The sequence below is a fragment of the Strongylocentrotus purpuratus genome, unplaced genomic scaffold (assembly GCF_000002235.5).
Source record: "Strongylocentrotus purpuratus isolate Spur 01 unplaced genomic scaffold, Spur_5.0 spur5_scaffold_9, whole genome shotgun sequence".
NCBI classification, from domain to species: Eukaryota; Metazoa; Echinodermata; class Echinoidea; order Camarodonta; family Strongylocentrotidae; genus Strongylocentrotus; species Strongylocentrotus purpuratus.
The window spans coordinates 11,791,362-11,812,900 of NW_022145615.1; the positions used below are offsets into that span (position 1 = coordinate 11,791,362).

General features: G+C 35.4%; 2 protein-coding genes and 1 long non-coding RNA gene across 4 annotated transcripts in view; all 3 read left to right on the top strand.

Moving 5' to 3' along the window:
* Window positions 1–4,541, top strand: part of SLC12A2 (solute carrier family 12 (sodium/potassium/chloride transporters), member 2) — a 48,224-nt gene extending 43,683 nt beyond the window's left edge. The window contains exons 21-26 of one of the 2 annotated variants that reach the window (XM_030976266.1): window positions 687–798; window positions 1,293–1,379; window positions 2,044–2,155; window positions 3,209–3,276; window positions 3,949–3,994; window positions 4,153–4,541. In XM_030976266.1, coding sequence (XP_030832126.1) covers window positions 687–798; window positions 1,293–1,379; window positions 2,044–2,155; window positions 3,209–3,276; window positions 3,949–3,994; window positions 4,153–4,242 — 515 coding nt within the window. In that variant the 3' untranslated portion in view covers window positions 4,243–4,541. 2 annotated transcript variants of the gene reach the window in all.
* Window positions 4,542–8,306: 3,765 nt separating this feature from the next.
* Window positions 8,307–9,388, top strand: LOC115920718. Its single transcript, XR_004062486.1, has 2 exons — window positions 8,307–8,738; window positions 8,776–9,388. It is a non-coding gene; the product is annotated as an uncharacterized LOC115920718 (long non-coding RNA).
* A 2,003-nt stretch (window positions 9,389–11,391) lies between these two features.
* LOC593705 (snurportin-1) lies at window positions 11,392–20,079 on the top strand. The gene is made up of 7 exons (XM_793175.5): window positions 11,392–11,730; window positions 13,516–13,699; window positions 14,573–14,677; window positions 15,611–15,707; window positions 16,559–16,734; window positions 17,447–17,527; window positions 18,520–20,079. Exons 1-7 carry the CDS (start codon window positions 11,555–11,557, stop codon window positions 18,967–18,969), a joined length of 1,269 nt encoding a protein of 422 aa, XP_798268.4. The 5' UTR covers window positions 11,392–11,554; the 3' UTR covers window positions 18,970–20,079.
* Window positions 20,080–21,539: the final 1,460 nt, after the last annotated feature.

Genomic DNA, 21,539 nt, shown 5'->3' on the forward strand with positions numbered 1-21,539 from the left:
GAAAGTGTTCAGATCAGCCTACAAGTGTTTTTACCATGCGAGATCAGGAGGGTAGTTTGTTATCTGTTGTATTTTTAAAGAAAAGTGTAGGAAAGATATCTTATATTCAAATCTGAAAGAAAAATTGAATTAAATCTCAATCTTTGAATTAAATCTCAATCTTAGAATATTGGCCCTATGATCAATCGGGCTGGAGTCTATTAGAAATGCTTTTTCTAAAAATGTTGTATTCATTGAGTTAGAGCAACTGTGTGGTACCATTCTTAACCTTGTGAGTGAAAATTGCCCATAAAATGTTCAATGCTAGATAACACCAAAGAGATAGCTTTGCTCCAATAGAGAAAGTCATTAAACACTGCATTCCAGTAAATACTTTTTATCCCACAGACTCTGAATAAAATTTTACTGGCAAAGTTCATTTCATTCGCAGCCACTATTTATGAAATAACTTGCCTGAATACCTTAGATACAGAAGCATACAAAAAGTTCAGAAGTATTCTGTAAACATACTGAAATATTTAGTTAGCACTTTGTTAAATCTCATGATTATGAACCCAGTGCACCATTCCACTCCTTCTGTATTCTGTTCAGAGACATGCAATTATGCCCATGCGTTTTGCATTTTTCAAAAACATTTGATTATTATTATTATTTATATTGTTTCTTTTCATCTTTTCGCTTGCTAGGTCTGACGCTGCTGATTCCCCATCTGCTCACCCAGAAGACCAACTGGCAGAAGTGCAAACTGAGGGTCTTTGCTAGCGGCAAGAAGGAAAGAGTCGATGATGAGAAGAGAAAGTGAGTCCTTCCTTTAGATTTGTATTATTTAAATGAGAGCTGTATAGCAGCATTTTCCCTGTACAAAAACTACAAAATTTTTAATATAATTATTGCAAATGTGTTTTTATGCAACCCCTGTATGATTAAAATGTACTCTGTTATCAATAACTAAGAAACTAAAAGTTTATGAAAATAAAATATCATTGTGTACTTCCCCTTTAAAGCCTATCTGCACTAGTTTGGCCAGGATGGATCATACTTCCCTGCATGGTCACTAGCAGGTGGTTATCTCATCAAATCAGCTTTCAATTAACATAAGAAAAAGGGGACCATGGGGGACCAACAGGTACCCTTTAGGCATTGTTTGCTCTATAGAGGGCACAAGTAGCTACAAGTAGTGCAGTCCTGCTTTAAGACTTTGAGTCAAAAGTTAATGAGCCAAATCTTTGATGCATCAACGATTACTTCATACTAATGCTGTTTATGTTTGTTTTTTTTTTACTTCTTTGCAGGATGGCTAACTTGCTGAGCAAGTTCCGTATCCCTCACGACAGTGTGAACATCATTCCAAACATCGGCAAGTTGCCATCTGCAGCAAGGTGGGTTTAAAGTCATCATGGTTCATGGCCCTGTTTCATTAAACTGTTTACCAAAAACAAGGCGCGCTGGCTCGGTGGTAGAGCAGTGGTCTCCTAACCGTGTGTAACATGGTGTCACTGGTTTTAATTATAGAAACCCTGTCCTACGGAAAGGACTTAATGCCATTGGCCCCCTGGTTGTTTACTTACAAGCATATACAGTCGGGTAAGACAATCATCAGACAAACCAAAAGCAAGTTGCAATAACTGTCGTAAGCCTCTGAAATCAGTCGATTCGCTGTGAGCAAATTTGTCATAGAAATGTAACACTAGTTGTTGATAACAAGTGCTAAATATATGTTTTCAAATTACTTCTGGACTTTTCGTATGTTTCTATATGAGAATTTTTTTATGGATTTTTTGCGTGTTAGAGGGTTAGTACAGTAGAAGGCAGATAATAAGTAACATTTCATACAAAAATTACGCAATTTTTTTTAATCAACCTTCAACAATGTTACTGAGTCACTTTAAACAGTGACTGCAAATGAAAATGACCTTTCCCGGTGCAATTTTGTCATATTTTGTGGGACACGAATTAAATAATTTTTACTGGATTAATTACAAGTTTTTGTTCCACTGTGAAGTGTTTTATTGGCCCCTAATTTGCTTTTGTTTGACCTTACAGTATAGAGAAATTCAACAAGATCATCGAGCCATGGTTACTGAAGGAGGGCGAAGACCCCAAGGCGTATCCATGGAAGATCTCAGAACAGGACGTGGAATCGCTCAATGATAAGGTGAGATGAGATGATCATGGCGACGACGACGACGACGATGGTGATGATGATGATGATGATGATGATGATGACGATGACAACGACGGTGATTATGATGATTATGATGATAGTAGGGATGATTATGGTGAAGATGATGGTGATGGTGATGACAGTGCTTATGTTGATGATGATGATGATGATGATGATGATGGTGATGGTGATGATGATGGCGATGGCAATGGTGTTGGTGATGATGATGGCAACAATGATGGTGGTGATGATGATGGTGGTGATGATGATGGTGGTGATGATGATGGTGGTGATGATGATGGTGATGATGATGCTGCTGCTGCTGATGGTGGTGGTGGTGATGATTACAATGGTGATGATGATGATGATGGTGATAATAGTGCTTATGTTGATGATGTTAATGGTATGATGATGAGAATGATGGATGATGATGAGAATGGTGATGAAGAAGGAGGAGGAGGAAATTCCTAAGATGTATCCTTGGATGTTGTGGAATCACTACAAGATGAGACAAGATGCTCTTTGATTGTGACGATGATGTTGATGCCAAAATTGATGATTCATGTACATGCACATGTGTGATGATGATGACGACGATGACTACAAAGACGATAATGACACTAATGACAATAACATTGATGATTTTCAAATTTCAATCATGATATCGACAGTGATAATGGTATTGATAATGTATTGATTGCAATCTTGAAGTTGATGTTGATCACAATATTAAAGATGATGATATTGATGTTGATAGTCCTAATAGAAATATGTGTATTTATTTTCATCATCATCATAGGATATGTTTAGAAGCTGTTTACAAGCCTTGAGCTTTTTGTAAGCTATCCTATCTAAGTTTTCACCAATTTATGTATGGCTGTTGTATGTTTTTTCACTTGTTGGATGAAAAAGAACTAAAATTGAAATTGAAATTGAATAAGAGCAGCAGTGCTGAACATAAATATTATGTGTCTTTTCCTCTAAAATATATTTCAATTACCCAGTCAATTTTCAGATTTTTTAAATATTTGTATCTCTTCCCAGACAATGAGACAAATCCGCCTAAGAGAACTTCTTCAAGAGCACTCCAAAGATGCCAGCCTTATTGTCATGTAAGTTGATCATTGTATGAAATTTATTTTCATCATACATCTTCAGATACATTTCTTCTTCTTTTTAACCCATTCACTACGCCTCAACGTTCACTCTTAATTAGCACTGGGTTTGAAAAATCAAGTTGATGCGCTAGTGCTCTTTGGCAAGGCATTAATCCTCATTACCAAGTCCCTCTGAGAGGACTTGAAGCCGTTGGTCCTCTGATTGCTTACTCACAAGCATACACATCCTTCCTTAGCAGTCAGGTAAAACAAAACCATCAAACCAGACTAAATACTGGTAATATGAATAATAATAAAAACGGTGCTTATAAAGAGCTTACCACCAAAGTCTCTAAGCACTATAACAAACAAAATACAATGATAAATAATTACATATTAAACAAAACAAGAAGTTACAAATAAACCTATAAATTACAATACATATGAAATATACATCAGTGTGAACAGAGTAAGTTAATCATCAAAAGCAATTTTGAATAAATTTGTCTTCAGACAAGTTTTGAATTGGTTGACAGTCTGACAGTTTTTGACATGTACAGGTAGTTTGTTCCAAAGTTCAGCAGAAGCTTTGCATAAAGAGCAACGACCATTAAGACAGAGTTGTCATCGAAGTAGACACTAAACCCTAAACCCTATTCTTACATTTTCTTGTTTTTTTTCTACCAGGTCTCTACCGATGCCCAGGAAGAGCCTCTGTCCACCCATCATGTACATGTGCTGGTTAGAAGTGCTTTCTGGTGACCTCCCTCCTATGCTGCTCATGAGAGGCAATCAAACCAGTGTTCTCACCTACTACTCATAGTATACGCTTCAATAGAACGTTCATCTTACGCAGACCGAACCCCCCCCCCCCCCCCCCCCATCATGTACATGTGCTGGTTAGAAGTGCTTTCTGGTGACCTCCCTCCTATGCTGCTCATGAGAGGCAACCAAACCAGTGTTCTCACCTACTATTCGTAGTATACGCTTCAGTAGAACGGTCATCTTAGGCAGGCTGAATACACCCAATGTAATACATCATGCTTTATATGAGAGGCACACAGCCCTGTAGCTCTCCTTCTACTCAAAGTACAAGCTTCAATAGAACGAAAGTTCATCTCAGGCAGACTGAACCCACCCATATGTAATACATCATGCTCCTGAGAGGCAACCAAATTAGAGTGCGTACTGATAGTACATGCTTTCATCTTGGGTAGTATGAATACACCTTATCTAACTTTTCTATCTAACAGATGAAGAAGAAATAGACTGCTTTGTTTTCATCATTATTATAAAGGCATTGAATGGTAGAATGTGTTGTATAAAAAAAAAAATGACAGATGAAGGGTACATTCTAGTGCACACAGGGTTGCTTGGATAGGTTATGATACACAAAATAAACTCATTTGACTGGGTTGCCAATATAACATCAAAAAATGACCAGGAGCAAGATATGCTAATTACGATCTTAGCAACAGATATCACGTGACAAGCTGTGGACCAATCACGACCTTGTTTCTGTACGAGCTATTAAATATATTTGGTTTGTAAGCCTCCATAACCTGAAGTGTTACCAGAGGCATTATTCCAGAGCCTTGTTAGAAATATACTTCCGGTTCTCTTCTTTTCATTGTTGACACATATCTAATGTTTTGAATATATATTATGCTTTATACTTGTATATCATACCTCACATACAGGGTAAAAGGGAGGCCAGTTTAGAATTAGATATAACTAATGAAGCTAAAGTGTGTTTAGCAATCATTACCAATATTTTGTAGAAAACTAGAGTCCCATGACCAAAACCAGGAGGAAAGACTTGATTACACTTGATTTGTGTTAAGGTCCCTGAGTCGAGACCAAAAAGGAGATTTCAGTAAACTTGCTACTTCAAAACACAGTCTATAATTCCTCACGACTATATCAGCTGTGTAAGTTTAGCAGAGATATCAGATAATGCGTAAATGTTTAAACGAATTGTGCTCTTACGACTGCATCATCACTCAAATAAGGAATATGTGCTTGCGCATATCATAACTTTTGATGTTATGAACGTATAATGACTATCAGCGTACACATGGGGTTACAGCTATTATAAATAATAATTATAATTATAGTAATAATAATGGAGCAATTTAAAGGAAAGCGGTATTGGTGATAAGTTTTGCAAGTCTTTTCACTTCATTTACTATTCATCATCATTGCAATTTCTTTCTTCAAGTATATTGTTTATTTATATCTGAATAGAAAAAGACTATTATTTACAAAGAGGTAAGAAGAAAGAATCTGTATATATTTCTTTTGGAGATATGAAATGTGTTCATTTTTATATTGTATATATATGTATCTTATTTCATACTTAGTTCTAGTATTAGTTATAGTTTAATGCAAATTATATAAGATGTATGGGTAGCTCTTTCTATTATTATGTGTTAGTTATTCTAAAAAGTAGTCCAACATGACCACACAAATCCTGTATACCATATAATACAGATTTACAGATTTTGTAATTTGTATGTTGTTTGTCTTATAGAAGGTCATTACAAAGAGGACTGAATTATTTAAAGGATTTTCACATATTCATCGAAATAATGATAGTAATGATATATAACACTTAAATTGCGCTTTCTATCTAGTAAAACTATTTCAAGGCACGTTATGAAATTAAGAAAGTAAAAAAGAAGATATACAAAATAGACTACTGGTACATGATTATACAAATTGTGGTGAATTTCAGGTACTTTCAGGTTCTTTTGAGCTAGTATAATATATTTTAGTTCATAATTGCCCCATGCAGTACCATTTACATTTAAAATTAACACATTTTTGTGTAAAGACCTAGTACATGAACATACATTGTATTGACAGACCTGAAGTGTAAATCTGCCAAAATGTAATTGTTTTTCTCAAGTAAAATGACACATTTAATGTCCAGGCATGTTCATTATACAATTAATGCTCTTGGTATTTAAACATATATGGAACACAGGATGAACAAATACTTAGACTTTCACATTTAACGCTTTTTTTTTAAATTCCTTACCGTAATTACTACTGATGTGTTTTTATTGTGATTTTTTTCAAATAAATGAACAAGATGTGTGTTTGGAGCTCTCAATGATTCCATTCTATATATAGTCATTCCTATAGACCAATGCCATGTTGCGGGATTGTGTGATAATCACGAAAAAATAAATTGATGTGTGTAAAGTTTGTAGATTTTTATAGAACTTTTAATAAATGATATATATATTTTTTAATGTATAGTCATAGTTTTTGATGATTATTTGAATGTATCACAAATCATAAACTGCCACTTTTTCTATAAAATGCTTGTGCCTGTCTGTAAAGTAAAGTAGAAGTTTTCCTGAAGCAAACTTAAATGGAAATAACATTGATGCATGTGCACTCGTCTTGTTGTCATTCATATTAACAAACCACCAACACTAAAATATGAAACATGGTTGGAATTTCGATCCATTAGAGGGAAAAGAATAAGTAAAAATAGGAAGTAGGGCAATATTTTACTGCAATGCATGTTTCATGTGCAAAGAACTGCGCTACAGTTACAGCTATCAACATATACAGGTAGAATACAAAATTGCTTGAAAACATTTACCAAAAATAATCATAGTGAAAAGGTTTCATATGGAGTAAATTAGAGAATATTGATGTGTGCCGTGTGTAATTAATTACAAATATTTTGCAATAAAATCTTGACTGTAAATTGTTGAAAGATCTGTACAAAGATATATACTCCTTTCTTATGTAATGCAAATGATTGAATGGTATTGAAATTTGCGTAGCATGGGATAACTTTAAGAGGGGTATAAGGGCAGGTGTTATCTACAGGCATTATTTGTTTTAAAGATAAGGTGGCTATTTTTATTGTTGAATTTGAAATTCCTCTCCCTTTTTGACCTCTTTTTCTTGTTCTCTCTATCTCTCTCTCTCTCTCTCCTTTCCTGTGTATGAACATTGCTGTGTATTCAAATGATTCTGATTATATATAAATGGATATTGTCAATTTAAGAAAAGAAGCAATACTGTCAGTGATACACAAGCACAAGAAGTCTTAAAGGTAATACAAAGTTTTGGTATGGGGTCATGAATTTGGTTCAAATGAACATATTGAAAGCATATGAGATCCTTCAATATTCAATGATCGTTGTCACGGTTTAAAATCAAGTCTAAAGTGATGAAATTGTGAATAATAAACTCCTTATGTTGTATAGCTCCCTCTCAAGATTGATATTACTTTAGCTTCAAAACCATGTTCCTTGACTAAAATCGACTGATTTTCTATTCCTGTTTGGAAATTATATACAGAACTGCACATTCAAAGATTTTCATAGTTGCAGTTACTATTGTATGGCCATAGGCCCTCTTTGAAATTTTATCGGGAGCACCAATAAATGTGATATTTTAATTTCTCGAAATCCTTAACGTTTTGGAGCCCATTTTTTTCCAAAGTTGCTTATCTTACACTTGGTTTCACAATGGTAATGCAAATTTTAAATTTAATAATCCTATCCTGTTGCAATATTACCAAAACTTTGTATTACCTTTAAGGTTATGAGAATTAACATTACTTTCACAGTAACTACTAGCATGTAGATAACTTAGTAGAAAAAGTGATCAATCAAACTTGTGGAAGACTAGTTTTGCTACAAAAAGATTCAAATGCATTCATATGCACGGATCATAGTTTATGAAGTTTCTGTTGAATTGAATGTTATCAGCGTGCAGTGATTTAAATTATAAATAGTTGTATGCTATTTTCTTTGTAGTCAATGTTATGCTGGGCAAAAGATAACCTCTAACAGAGTAGGTGAGTAAAGTAAGATTCTTTTAAAGCTTATCTGCCGTAGTTTGCAGGAGGAATTTGACTGCCCTGCAAGGTCACTGGACAGATGTTTATCTCATCAACTCAACTCTCAGTTAACATAAGAAAAAGAGGATCATGGGGGACCAATGGTCACCATTTAGGCATTGTTTGTTATATAGAGGGCGCAATTAGCTACAAGTAGTGCAGTGGGCCTTTAAAGTTCTTCATATCTTTGTGTGTGATCACCTTATGTATACACATGTATTATTCTTTCATTAGCCAATTTGTAGTTTCCTCATGAAAAAGACCCCCAAAACATCCATTAGAACCATTGCTCTCTTTGTTTCCCTGAAATGTTTTTGACGCCTCAAATATTTTTGTGTTTTTTGCCTTTCTCGCTGCTTTTAGTGGTTTTGTTACTCTCTTGTCATCATCGGCACTACCACCGCCATCATTATCATCATCTTTTCCATCGTTGTCATTTTTGTTTTAATTTGTCCTCCCCAAAGCTAATGTGCACCTTGTACAACCTTTCAAAGAGATTGTTAGATATGCAACTTTAAAAATTGGTAGATTTGATGTTTTGCACAATATGCCACAGTGCCTTATCAGCTGTGCAAAACATGTGTTCCGAATGACTAAGTACAAGGTTAGAAATTCACTGTTTTTACAATTTTCTAGTATAGGCAGATTATGATGTTCTATATGTTCCATGCAGGATAATTATACCATTATGAATCTTGTATCCAATTTTTGTTGGATACAAGGTTAGAAATTCACTGTTTTTAAAATTTTCTAGTATAGGCAGATTATGACATTCTATATGTTCCATGCAGGATAAGTAAACCATTATGAATCTTGTATCCAATTTTTTAGTTTCTCTTTTCTTATACCTGTTTTTTCTCTGTTCCATTTGCATTTCTATTCAGCATCACCAAATGATATTAGGAATGTATCTTTACGACGGTAATGTTTGTATACCTCATATATGTTTTCTTATATGCAACGTTTAACACTTGTTTATTTTATGACATCAATACTCGATCAGATAATGAAGCATAAATATACTGTATAGATATATGATGCTCTTTCCTCAGAGTCTGACTGACATATTGTCACCAATATTTTCCTCTGTAACAGTACATATATGTAGTGTAAAGAAAAATGTGCAATGGTGAAGTCTACTTTAGTTTGCATAACAATTGGAATAATATGTATACAAATATGTTTTGCTCTCTTATATACAACAAATTGGTCTATTTGGATGATAAATAAAAACTGCAAAATATGATAACCTTACCATAGCATTGCCTGGCTGTTTTTGTTATAGGATTTTGGTTTGCTATATGTTTGTGATTTCTTTATCCTAGCTTGATGAATTTGACAGTATCCAATCTAATCCAATCCAAAAGATATTTGATATAGCGCCTTTTCCTTGCAGTTACAAAGCGCTGCACACATGCTCGACAATGTTTGGGCCACTTAAAAAAAAAAGTTAGACACTTCTCAGAGATCAGCAAAGTATATGTAGGCTGGTAATAAAGTAATTTCTAGCAGAAAAGATGTGACTTGAGTAGTTTCTTGAACTGGTCAACAGATGAGGCCGTCTGCACAGCAGTAGGTAGTTGGTTCCACAGTTTTGCAGCAACCGATGGAAAAGACAATTCACCAGCGCGTTTCTTAGAGAGACACTGAGTGAGCCAGATGGATGATGATGAGCGGGTATTTCGGACTCGAGGACGACGAACCAAGCAGTCAGCTATGTACGGGGGACATCGGTGGTTGAGAGACTTGTAGACCAATAGTAGGATCTTAAAAGCTATTCTCTGTCGTACAGGCAGCCAATGGAGTTCAAGTCGAAGTGGTGTTATGTGAGTCCAAAGAGGAGCAGAGAAGACAAGCCTTGTCGCTGAGTTTTGGAGTCTCTGAAGACGATCAAGGTCCCTCTGGCTGAGAACACTGAAGTATGTTGACGAAAGTGGAAGAGAGGATGAGTGCATAGTTTGAAGTCTTAAAGCATATCTGCACTAGTTTGGCCAGGAGGGATTAGACCTCCCTGTGTGGTCACTGACAGGTTATCTCATCAAATCAGCTCTCAATTAACAGAAGAAAAAGGGACCATGGGGGACCAACGGGTACTGCTAAGGCATTGTTTGCTATATAGAGGGTGCAAGTAGTGCAGTGGGGCTTTAAATGATCGAGAGCTTATATGAGTGGTCCATGGATTCAGTTTCATGAGAAATTGGAAAGTGAAAGAATTGAATATAGTGTGTGAAAACTTAATCAAAATGATAAGGTATTACATCAACAACTTTTCTTTCTCTTTTACTTTTTTTTTTCATTCTCACCTTTAGTCTAGTAATTAGCATTTTTTAAATACCAAATTGCACTTGGGGTATTTTTTTAAAGGTTTTAGGCCCTTTACCTATCAAGTAATAACTTATACATTAATTACATGTACCATCATTTTGATTCGCTTCAACCTTGATAATTTCCTATATTTCTATGATATTTTAGTTAATCATTATTTATCTGGGTTGGCCTATTGAAATCTTGTAAGGTCGCAGAAGCGTGCACCTTCATCATTTAAAGTGAAATGAAGCCTGACACAGAAAACTGGCATGAGAGGAAAAGGTGATATCAAAGAATCAAAAGGATTTTTTTTTTCTTAATCCAAAAAACACAGTTGTTTTCAAACCTGATTACCAATAATACAGGAAATTTCATGACTATTTGGTCACAATAATGTAATGACATACAGTTTAAAAAAAAAAAAAAAAATCAATTTGTTGCTAGCTAAGTTTGACTTAGACAGAAATAACCTTCTGATATGGGTCATTTCTTTAATAAAACTGACATTTGTTGACATTCCCCAATACATAATCGGAGGTCTAGTGGAGCCAGACGTAGTCTCAGTGGAACAACCGACGATATAGAGAGACTGAAGTTTTTGGTCTAAGTACAATTCCATATTTTATTTTTTTCATGCAGTAGAATAGAAATTTCCATTCCGATGAATAAAGTATTTTTTTTTCTTCTTCGATACATATATATCAGTACTATATATTTATAAATGGTGCTGAAAGTTAAATGGTTGTAGAAGTAGTAGCGTCATCATCATCATCATCATCATCATTACCATTATTACTATTGTTATTATCATTGATGTTGTTGTTGTTGTTATTGTTAGTGTTGTTGTTGTCGACTTGTCGTTGTCGTTGTTGTTATTATTTTCTTCACAAAAAAGGAGTTTTAATTATTTTCCCCAGTGGCATTCCGTACTCCAATCCGCGTGCTACCGTTAAGCACTTCATAGTTACACGACCTTTCGTCGGGAGTTGGATGTGATAATTTATGTTTTCTGCTTTATTTTCCTCTTTATCACTTTCTCATTCTTCGCAACTGGGGCGTTGATTCCTTTTGTATAAACACTCACCGTCGTAAAGACGAAATTATATATACACTATGTCAACCGAACCAAATTTAGACAATTTAGCAGCAGCATTTTCTGGGGCGGTAGGAGTCTCTTTCTCCGCCGAAAGTTCGGCTACGCAGCATCCCAGGATGTGCATGTACAAGACGCGGGAGAGCAAGCAAAGTCAATGGGAGAGACGAAAAGAGAAATTGCGACTGCAGAGAGAGTATGTACAGAGCATGATTACTGTCATATTAAGATATTAATAATGATAATAATTGTTTTTTGAAATTTATTAGGATAACACTAGTCGTTTTTCAACCTTTGCTTTGTCTTTGAACTCGTTGAATTTGAAAGAATGGCTAATTGAATTGGCGATGATGATTGATAATGATGCTGAATGGGATGGTGGAAATTGGAAAAGAGTGTTAGCAAGGAGATTTGCCCCACCCTTGTTACATAATCATCAATGACTGTATGTGGTGTGATATGTCAATTCCAAGTTGCAGCTGGTAACTACAAATGTATGTCTATGCCAGAATAATGAGAAAACAAATAAAACTTACGCTTTAATATTTCCATAAAATATAATAATCAACTCAAGTTAGGCTGTTTTTGTGCTGTGGCATGTTTGACAGATCCAGTATGAAAACAAATTGTTAATTGCTTACAAAGAATTTAAAGTGAAATGAAAAGGTTCTTATATCTTTAAAAATTGATATTGTTTTTATATGCATTTAAATATCATGCACGCAATGACAATCATTTGGCACACAGTCAACTTATTTTCACAAGAAAACATATACTCTAGAAAATTATCCAAGCAAATTAAATAGTTGTGTGTTGAAATGCAAGGGATGTAATATGATGGTATGGTAACGTTTCTAGTAATAATGTTTTGGGTATGTGTATTTACCATCACAGATTTATTTATTTTCATGTTCACATAAATAATAAAACGATGATGATGACGACGACGACGACGACGACGATGATGAATTGATGATGGTGATGATGATGATGATGATGATGATGATGATGATTGTGATGATTGTCACGTAAGTGACTTTTTTTTTTTTTTTATTACTGCTACGGACACACAGAATAAAGGGAAATAAAGCTTATTAAAATAAAGTTAAATTGTAACGTTTAATTTCCAATCATTTTTCCTGTTTCACACACTTTGTTTTGGCTTAAGTAAAAATACAGTAGGTAATTAAACTTATCTTTAACAAAATAATTCTGGATGGGTAGTTTCCCGTCTGACATCGATGCCGGTCACAGCTCGTCTCGTCCACTTGGCCCTGGCCTCCGCAGACGGCGTCTTTGCTCCACTTGGCCCCGGTAGTCACCCCGGATTCTTGACCTCCGCAGACTGAGATACGATGGTGTGCGTCCCGATCCTAGACAAGAGCTAGCCCCCGACGAAAGCTATGGAGAACCGGGTGGCAGTTGAGCTAGCCTCTCGTCCCGACGTGGAATTACCCTCAGATATTGACTTTAATTGCCGACTTCTAACATGACGTTCAGTCTATTATAGCTTAGGTGGTTCTCCTCGATTGCAGAAAATCCACCTCTTAAAATACTCTACGGTTACTAAGTAAATTCTAAAAACATGACTACAAATATTTGGAGAGGAAATCATCTTACAAAGGAAAATACTTGTCTTCTAAAGAGGCTTCCTAAATGTGTGCCAAACAACAGATAAAACATGTACACTGAATTAATGACTTCCCCAGGCCTATTCATAAGGAACAATACATCTTGGCCTGAAAAGAAAACATCTGACCTTAACATCTTCACCTGACCTTAACAAAGAACACTCCAGACCAGAGAGCTAAACAAATAAATTTCTTTCCTGACAATGATGATGATAATGATGATGATGATGATGGATGGTGGTAGTGATGGTGATGGTGATGGTGATGATGATGATGATGATGCATTGATGTTGATGATTATGATATTCAACAGTTTTTAATTCTTATTGATTACATATATATCTGTTCAGGCAGCGGAGAAACTATGCTGATGTAGGAAGGAAGCTTGCTGAAGAAGATTATGCAAATATCACTCTCAGTGACGATGAGGAAGAGGAGGAGACGATGGATCAGACTTCGCCGACATCTGGGAAGAGGAGGAGAAGCAAGGGCAAGGGAAGGGGAAAGAAGAAGGAGCGATATTACAGCAATCAGGTATACATTATTCTAAATGTTCTTTTTTATTATGAAATGGTCCTTGAAAGCCTTTTAATGGTACACAAATTATTTGACTTTGATCAAACAAATCAGGGGCTGTAATGTTAACTATCATAACAAGTGTGCATGATTAATAACAAATGCTTCCAGAGATGTTTGTTTTAACTTTAGGCAAATACTTTGTGCAGACATTAACCAAGGATTCGTCTTAAATTTGTTTTTGTTTTTCTTTTCTTTTCTTCTTCTGAATTTGTTAGGACAATTAACATTGCTTTTACAAACATAAAAAGAAAGAAAATTTTTTTTTTTTAACATACCCATCCAGGAAATGTTGATTTCCCTCTTTGTCTAGTGAAAATTATTGGACTCTGACAAGACAGAGAGTTTTGCTTTTAAAGCTTAAAGGTAAAATTAGTACATCTGTCATACCATTATGCATTTCTTGACCAGGTATCAAATTATAAAAAATTAATAGAGATTTTTGGCTGGAAGGGGGGGGGGGGGCTGAGACTAAACATAATATAAATTCACTTTTAAAAACAGTTCTGTAGTGTTCAACAATGAAATTAAGCTTGTACTTTAAAACAAAACAAGACTTGCTTGTGTTGAAGTGTACACTAGATCAGGAAGAAGACCCTGTGACACAAACACGAGACATGTTGAATATGTTTCATACATGTATCTTTATAACATCAGATTATTCAGATGTTACAAATTTATGTAGGATCACATTAAGAATGTTTGTTTACCTGAATCCAATGAATAGGTTTTCATATAAAGAATTAAACGTTTAGTTCTTAGAAACATATTATTAAGCACTATACAAATGTGACTATTATTTACACCTCGTCCAATTTATTTTCCATACAGTTGATGTTATCTGAATGGTTAGATGATGTTCCATCAGACTTGGCAGAGAATTGGCTGATGGTTCCTTGTCCGGTTGGAAGAAGAACATTCATCATAACCAGCAGAGTTAGTTCAATTTTATTTTTTAATCTATAAGACTGTTAATACTATTTCTTCCCTCTCTTCTTCTTCTTCTTCTTCTTCTTCTTCTTCTTCTTCTTCTTCTTCTCCTTCTTCCTCTTCTTCTTCTTCTTCTTCGTCTTCTTCTTCTTCTTCTAGGGAAAACCTACTCCACCTGGAAATGGGATATAGCTTCAGAGTTCACACTATAATATTGTGTTCTTACTTTGTGAGTGAGTGGTATGACGTTGAATTGTTTGTTTGTTTTCATTTCTGTGATATAAAAAGAATAAAATAGAAAGGAAACAATGAAAAATAATTGTTTTAAACTATACATTTAAGATCAGCAAAAAAATAAATCATATGGCCTTAAATTGTACAACAACTTGTGTATATACATTGTAGGAACGTTGTTCTTCCCTTAGTATTTTCTGGCAAATTTATTTTTGCAACTCGTAGCACACAATTTTTGATAAGATCCCTATCAATTGGCCTTCTCAAGAATTGGCACTGCCCAAGTTGATTGATTCCACATTCTAAACCAGTGGCAGGCCGGTGCTTGTGATATACACAATGTATAGCAACATGATCAAAGTGGGCAAATGATATTACTGTGCTGCCATACTTGTCTACCAGGGGGCTGTTACTCGAAAACCGTCGTAAGTCTAACTTCTTGGACATCCCGTTGAAACGTGTGTTATAGAATAAACACACATTTCTATGGGATGTCCACAAACTGCCCCCAGTACCCTTCTATGAGACAAATTTACACTCAGCATTCCTCTTTTTCAAGTTTTTCAAATTTTGAATTTAACAGGATTCCATGGTATCAACCTTCATTAATCATGTTTGAATCTCAAGGAGCAAATGAAGCTGGATACAGAATCTTTGATGGCTGATTTTTTTTTTTTTTTCCTTTTTTCCCCCTTATTTATCCAGGGAGCAACATGTCACTACACAAAGAGCGGGCATTGTGTGAATCGGTTTCAGAGTGCCCTGCCGGGTGGATCAAGTGGGCAGAGTAGGAATCAACATAGTGAGTAGAACCCTTCTTTATCGAAAATGTGAAGAAGCCGTTGTTATATACATAATACAGTCAAACCTGTATACAGCGACCGCCCAAGGGAAACACAAAAAAGTGGTCTTTGTAGACAGGTTCCTTTAGTACATGTTTCAATGAGAAACCCTTTTCAAGGGAAACAAAAAATGTGGTCTTTGTAGAACAGTGATCACTAAAGCAGGTTTGACTGTACTTGTCTATATACATTGTAGGTACGTTGTTCATCCCTTAGGATTTTATATCTCTTTTATTTTATCAGTTATAAATGTACTGTAATGATATCTAGTACCTGGGTATGTCTTCTCGCTCTGATCATGTAGTATTTTCTGGCAAATTTATTTTTGCAACTCGTAGCACACAATTTTTGATAAGATCCCTATCAATGCAAACAAAAATGTCCAGATTCTGGATAAACTATTACAAAATCTGTCTATTTCCTCTTCTTAAAATAATGCCTTAAGATTCAAAGGAGGTCTTTGAAAGCTATTGCTTTACGCAAGGGACCCTGGCAGATTTACAGGGTTTGAACCCGGGGTAGTGTTTCACAAAGAAGATCGACTTTAAGTTGGACTTTACTATGGCAGGCCATTCATGCCACTGGTTGCTCTCACTATTAGTCTCTCAATCATGATCTTTAGATAATATATCTTTTCCTTCAATAATGAAGGAAAATATGTGAATTGTAGATTTATACATCCCTTGATAAACCAATGCCATGAATGGTTAGAGGACCTAGTGGCATTGTTAAGTCCAACTTAAAGTCGATCTTAGTCTTTGTGAAACACCACCTGAACCACTGCATCTTCTTTCTGTTTGTATGATTTCAGATTATTCTATCCTCGATTGCATCTACAGTGAGATCCACAGAACGTACTGGGTGTTAGACTGTATGTGCTGGCATGGTCATCCTGTGTACGACAGCGAGACGGAGTTCAGGTTCTTCTGGCTCCAGTCCAAGCTAGCAGAGAACCCGGAACTAGCGACCGGTTTCAAGAAACATCCCGTAAGCTTAAAGAGATTCAAAGATTTTGTAGAAAGTTGTCTCTGAGGAATTGTGAAAATATCCTAACTCGCAGGGGAAAATGTGATTATTGTGTTATTATCTATTTCAAATTTTGAGGAGGTGTATTTTGTAGCTGTAGTGGAAAAGAATATACCAGTAGTGAACATATACTAAGTTCCTGCACAGTAGCCTACCAGTTGTGCCAGTGCTCACTTTATATAAAATTCTAATTTCATGGTGAGATATTTTACATGTTTTTTGCTTTTTCAGTTGCACAAGTGCTGGCTCATTAATTATTTTTATGAATGCTTCTGTCAACCACACATTTTTTGTTAGAAGTCTTCTGGATTGATAAATATTTTATGTGGTTTTGATTTTGTCCTTGCTGAACATGATGCAAAATTAATGAAAATTAGTGTAATCTGCAATATCCTCTGTGTAATATTTTGAAGAGGACTTAAACATATAGTTATACAGCTACATGATCCCCTTCCCTGTTTACATTTTCCCCTTATAATGTTTTTTTTTTTATTAGCACCAACATAAGAGTATATTATTTCTGACCAACACCATTAATTTTATTCTACCTACCAGTATTTTTTTTAAAATTATATTTCTGTTCTTTTTGGATGGATTCATATCATGCATATATTTCTGTTGTAACATTGCAATAATTAATTTATCATTTATTTTTACCCTTTGTGTATACTAGATGAAATTTCTTCCCCTTCCGGCCTTCAAATGTGAGAAGCAGGTATTGCAAGATGCCATGGCAAAACCTATGCCATTCCCGGTGAGAGTTTGCCCTTATTTTGATAGAGTAGTTTTTGAGTGGGGAGGGGTAGAGAAGGGGGAGGGGAGTCGGAACGAAATTAGCCGTCGTCGTGTTGTGAACGACAGAGACAGAAAAAAAATGATATATACGGGACTAAGAATGTATGAGTGAGCGGCTTCCCCCTTTAAAAGACTTGTTGTTATCAGTGCATGAATAGCGATATATTGAACTTTAATACTTGTCTGATAGTTGACATAATTGACTCCACCACCGCCCCCTCCCCCAGATTGTGCATAACGACAGCAGTTGACAAGACAACCATACATGGTTCATATTTTTGCAAGGATTGATTCATTTATAATCTCTGTATTTAGATAATTTACATATGTATGTACATGTACATTAAAATATAGCAGGTACCCTCATGTCTATCTCATTATTTATCATCTTCATATCATTTGATTGTAGCTATATTAAAATTGTTTGCTCATTCAATAGTGATACATACCATATTGTCCTGGCAAACTACACACGTTGATTCTTCAGATACTGTTAGCATATTCTTTTGCGGCAAAGGAAATGAATGTACCGCGTCATTCTGAAGTTGCTATAGTATAGTCTTTAAAAGAGTTTTTTCTGCCTTTCTTGCTTTTCTTTTCTTTTCATTTCTTTTTTCTTTTTAAGAAGACATATCGAGGGTTCAGTGACACAGAGACGTAACTCCATATTTTGCCAAAATTAGTATTTGATAACAAAATGTTCAGAAAAATGTGTGCTTTCCAGGAAACACAAAGACTTAACTCCACCCACGACCCGATTGAAGTCAATGGCTAGTAAAACATAGACTTAACTCCTTAAGACCTAAGTGCTCAGTGACTTATAAACCACCTTTTCTCAAAATAGCCAAAATGGAGTTACGTCTTTGTGTCACTGACCCCTCGATATGTAGTACTCTGTCTAAAAATATTTAGTAATAAAGTCAAATATGAATTTACAATTATCTTGTATAGGATGAGCTAGATGGGCTGCTCTTCTACCACAAGGCTCTTCACTACACCCCCGGCGTGACCCCTCTCGTTGGTTGGCTGAAACCCTGGATGCTTCCAGAGATCCTTGGTGTACCCATACCGGACGCTCTGATGGCAAAGAGACCCCCAGGGGCGGAGCTGAGACCCCCTTCCTCCACCCCCTCACCGGCTAAGCCAGATAAAAAGGGACAGAATCCAAAGGATGGGAAAGGAGATTCCAAAGTAGAAGCTATGGAAGCAACTTCAGCTAAGCCAGATAAAAAGGGGCGGAAGCCGCGGAACCCAAAGGGTGGAGAAGGAGATTCGAAGGTAGAGGCTATGGACGCAACTGCAGCTAAGGTAGATAAAAAGGGGCAGAATCCTAAGGCTGGGGAAGGAGATTCAAAAGTAGAGGCTATGGACGCAACTGCAGTAACGGAAGATGCAAGCTGAAGCAAATCAGAGATGAGGTTAATCCAGACTTTTTGCAGAGGAGGGACACTTCATTTTTTTTTAAATCACTGGTTTAATGATTTGCTTTATCAGGAAGTACTTCTGCAGCCGAAGATACCAAATATGTTGTGCTTCAATCATTTTTTAAAGTCATCCGAGGAGAGTAACTATTATAGATGTGAAGTGGTTTGTATCTCTCAAAGGCAGGAAGTCATTAACAGATAAGTTTTGAGAGTTGAGACCCTGTTCAATCTTCCATATTTTCCAAGTGAGATAAATAAGAACAGATCCCTAAGGGTTCAAAAGCTACAGATGCAATGGAAGTCAAAGATGTGAGAAGAAAACATTAAGAAACAGATCAGTGGTGAGTGGTATGGCCTAAAGGAGTACTGTACTTCTGCAGCTGAAGAGTAATGACAGCTCATGTGAAATGCTTTTTAACCATTTTAAAGAAAGCTTGTTAAAGACATCTGTGTTTCTTTTAAGAAGTTCCATTTTGTAATCAGTTTAAAATGATTGTTACTTTAAAGCCTTGTTGAAAGTTATGATATGTTTGGCCTTTATCAATGCACTACTGGTCAAATTAATTGCTTAACCACCCTGTATTTAAGTACACAACTTTGAGACATTTATTGCAATATCCCTGGTTAATATCATGCGTTTTTATTGCTTGACACATCATATTTATACTTGCTGAAGTTTAGGTGAGTTCATTTTTCCAAGGAAGATTATAAAGATGTAAGTGTCTTTCTAGAGATCAGTAGATTCTCTTGATGCTAATGTCAGTGCAATATCACATTCGTCAAATAATGTTAGAATATTATTTGGCAGGTGAAAAGCCTCAACAAGTATATGTTTTCCCCAAATAAAGTACATGTATGTGAACAACCAACTCATGCATTATTGGATTGACAAAGAGCTTCAACTGCATTAACAAAGAATATCTCCATTATAACTTCATCTTCTGGGAGCAAGAAGGGCATTAAATCTGTATGAAAAGTGTATTAGAATTGCCATTCTGGCATTCAGCAGACTATTTCTGTTTATACGTAGCAATTGCAAAATTTGCCAACCATTCGTTATTTTTAAATAAATTCATGTTTCATCCAAGACACTTCAAGCATGCTCTTTTTCTTTGGTGCCGTTATCATAGTCCAATAAGACTCATATTATAAATTTAAGAGGGGTATTTTTTATTCCCAGATAAACTGTAAGTTCAAATCTTTTATGATTCAATATGACAGACAACAGACAAGCATAAATTTAAATTCATGTAGGGTTTTTCCTAGATGCTTACGGGATAAAGTATTTGATTTGCCAGTTTAGTTACGTATAATACACACTTTTAAAACATAGAACCCCTGTAACATACATTTGATGTCGATGTGTGGGACTTGCATAAGTTGCATAATGTTCTGTCTTGACAATCTCAAAATGTTCTCTTTTTTTTAAAGCAAAATGTTTGCAGATTGCTTTGACAAAAATGCTTCAGTTCTGGAAAATTTATTAAAGCTTTCTTCAGAAACAATTTATGAAACTTTATGATAACATATTTCTAGGTATGTTATAATTTATGATTTGGACTAAACAAGAACTCTTGAACTTTGCAGAGCACTTTTTCTAAAGAATGATATTTATTTATATCGTGAATGAAATTTGTTTTTAAAGCACATTTTATAGTAGACAGAAATAACCGTCTGATATGGGTCATTTCTTGAATAAAACTGACATTTGTTGAGAGACGGTCAGAGGAGCCAGATGCAATCTCAGCGGAACAACCATCGATATCAGAGACAGAAGCTTTCTGTCTAATTGTATAGTTGTCAGTAGTTAAGCTCTTGCCATCTTTGTGCAGCAAACTGGGATACCAGATAACTATATGTTCATACCTTACTTTACTCACTTGCTTTTCACTAGTTCCACCACATTGATATGAAATAATTGAATTACGCAAAGAAAAAACATAAAAAAGAAGTCATAAGCAGAATGGGATTTCATTTTATTCTTTTCATTTTATTACTTTATTCAGTCAGTGCATCATGTCTATTACTGATATCTTTTCTACAGAAAGAGCACAAGCTCTTATCATCTAGAATTGTCATGTAATTAAAGTTAAAGAATATAATGTACATAAACAAAGTTCAAGTTTCCTTCTTTGCGTATCACCTCCGTACACTTCATCATTATTTATACGCATTTGAAACGGATCACTGCAGGTTAGGTCGCTAACATTACCAAATTACAACATATTGTCTTTCCCTCAAATTACAGATAGAGATGTGAATGCATACATATCTCTTTGAATCTTTGCAAATGCAGTTGTTCTCCTTAGTAAGGGGATATATGGTATGTTTGTCGCCAGAAGGGCATTAACTCTCTGTTAAAGTATACCAGTTAACACCCTACTGGCTCCAAACAGACGATATGGTCATATCACTGATGCTTCTACAAAATTAGATGATATATGATTTGGGAATGTCAATCTAAGTAGGAATATAATCAAATGGGATTATTCTTGCGATGATTTCATTTTCCTTCTTGAATTGCATAGCACGACCATAACATACAGT

Coding starts and splice junctions, on each gene's coding strand:
- LOC593705 (XM_793175.5), top strand. CDS start 11,555: ATGTCAACCGAACCAAATTTAGACAATTTAGCAGCAGCATTTTCTGGG. Junction 14,678..15,610: donor CATTCATCATAACCAGCAGA/GTTAGTTCAATT, acceptor TTATTTATCCAG/GGAGCAACATGTCACTACAC. Junction 15,708..16,558: donor GCAGAGTAGGAATCAACATA/GTGAGTAGAACC, acceptor GTATGATTTCAG/ATTATTCTATCCTCGATTGC.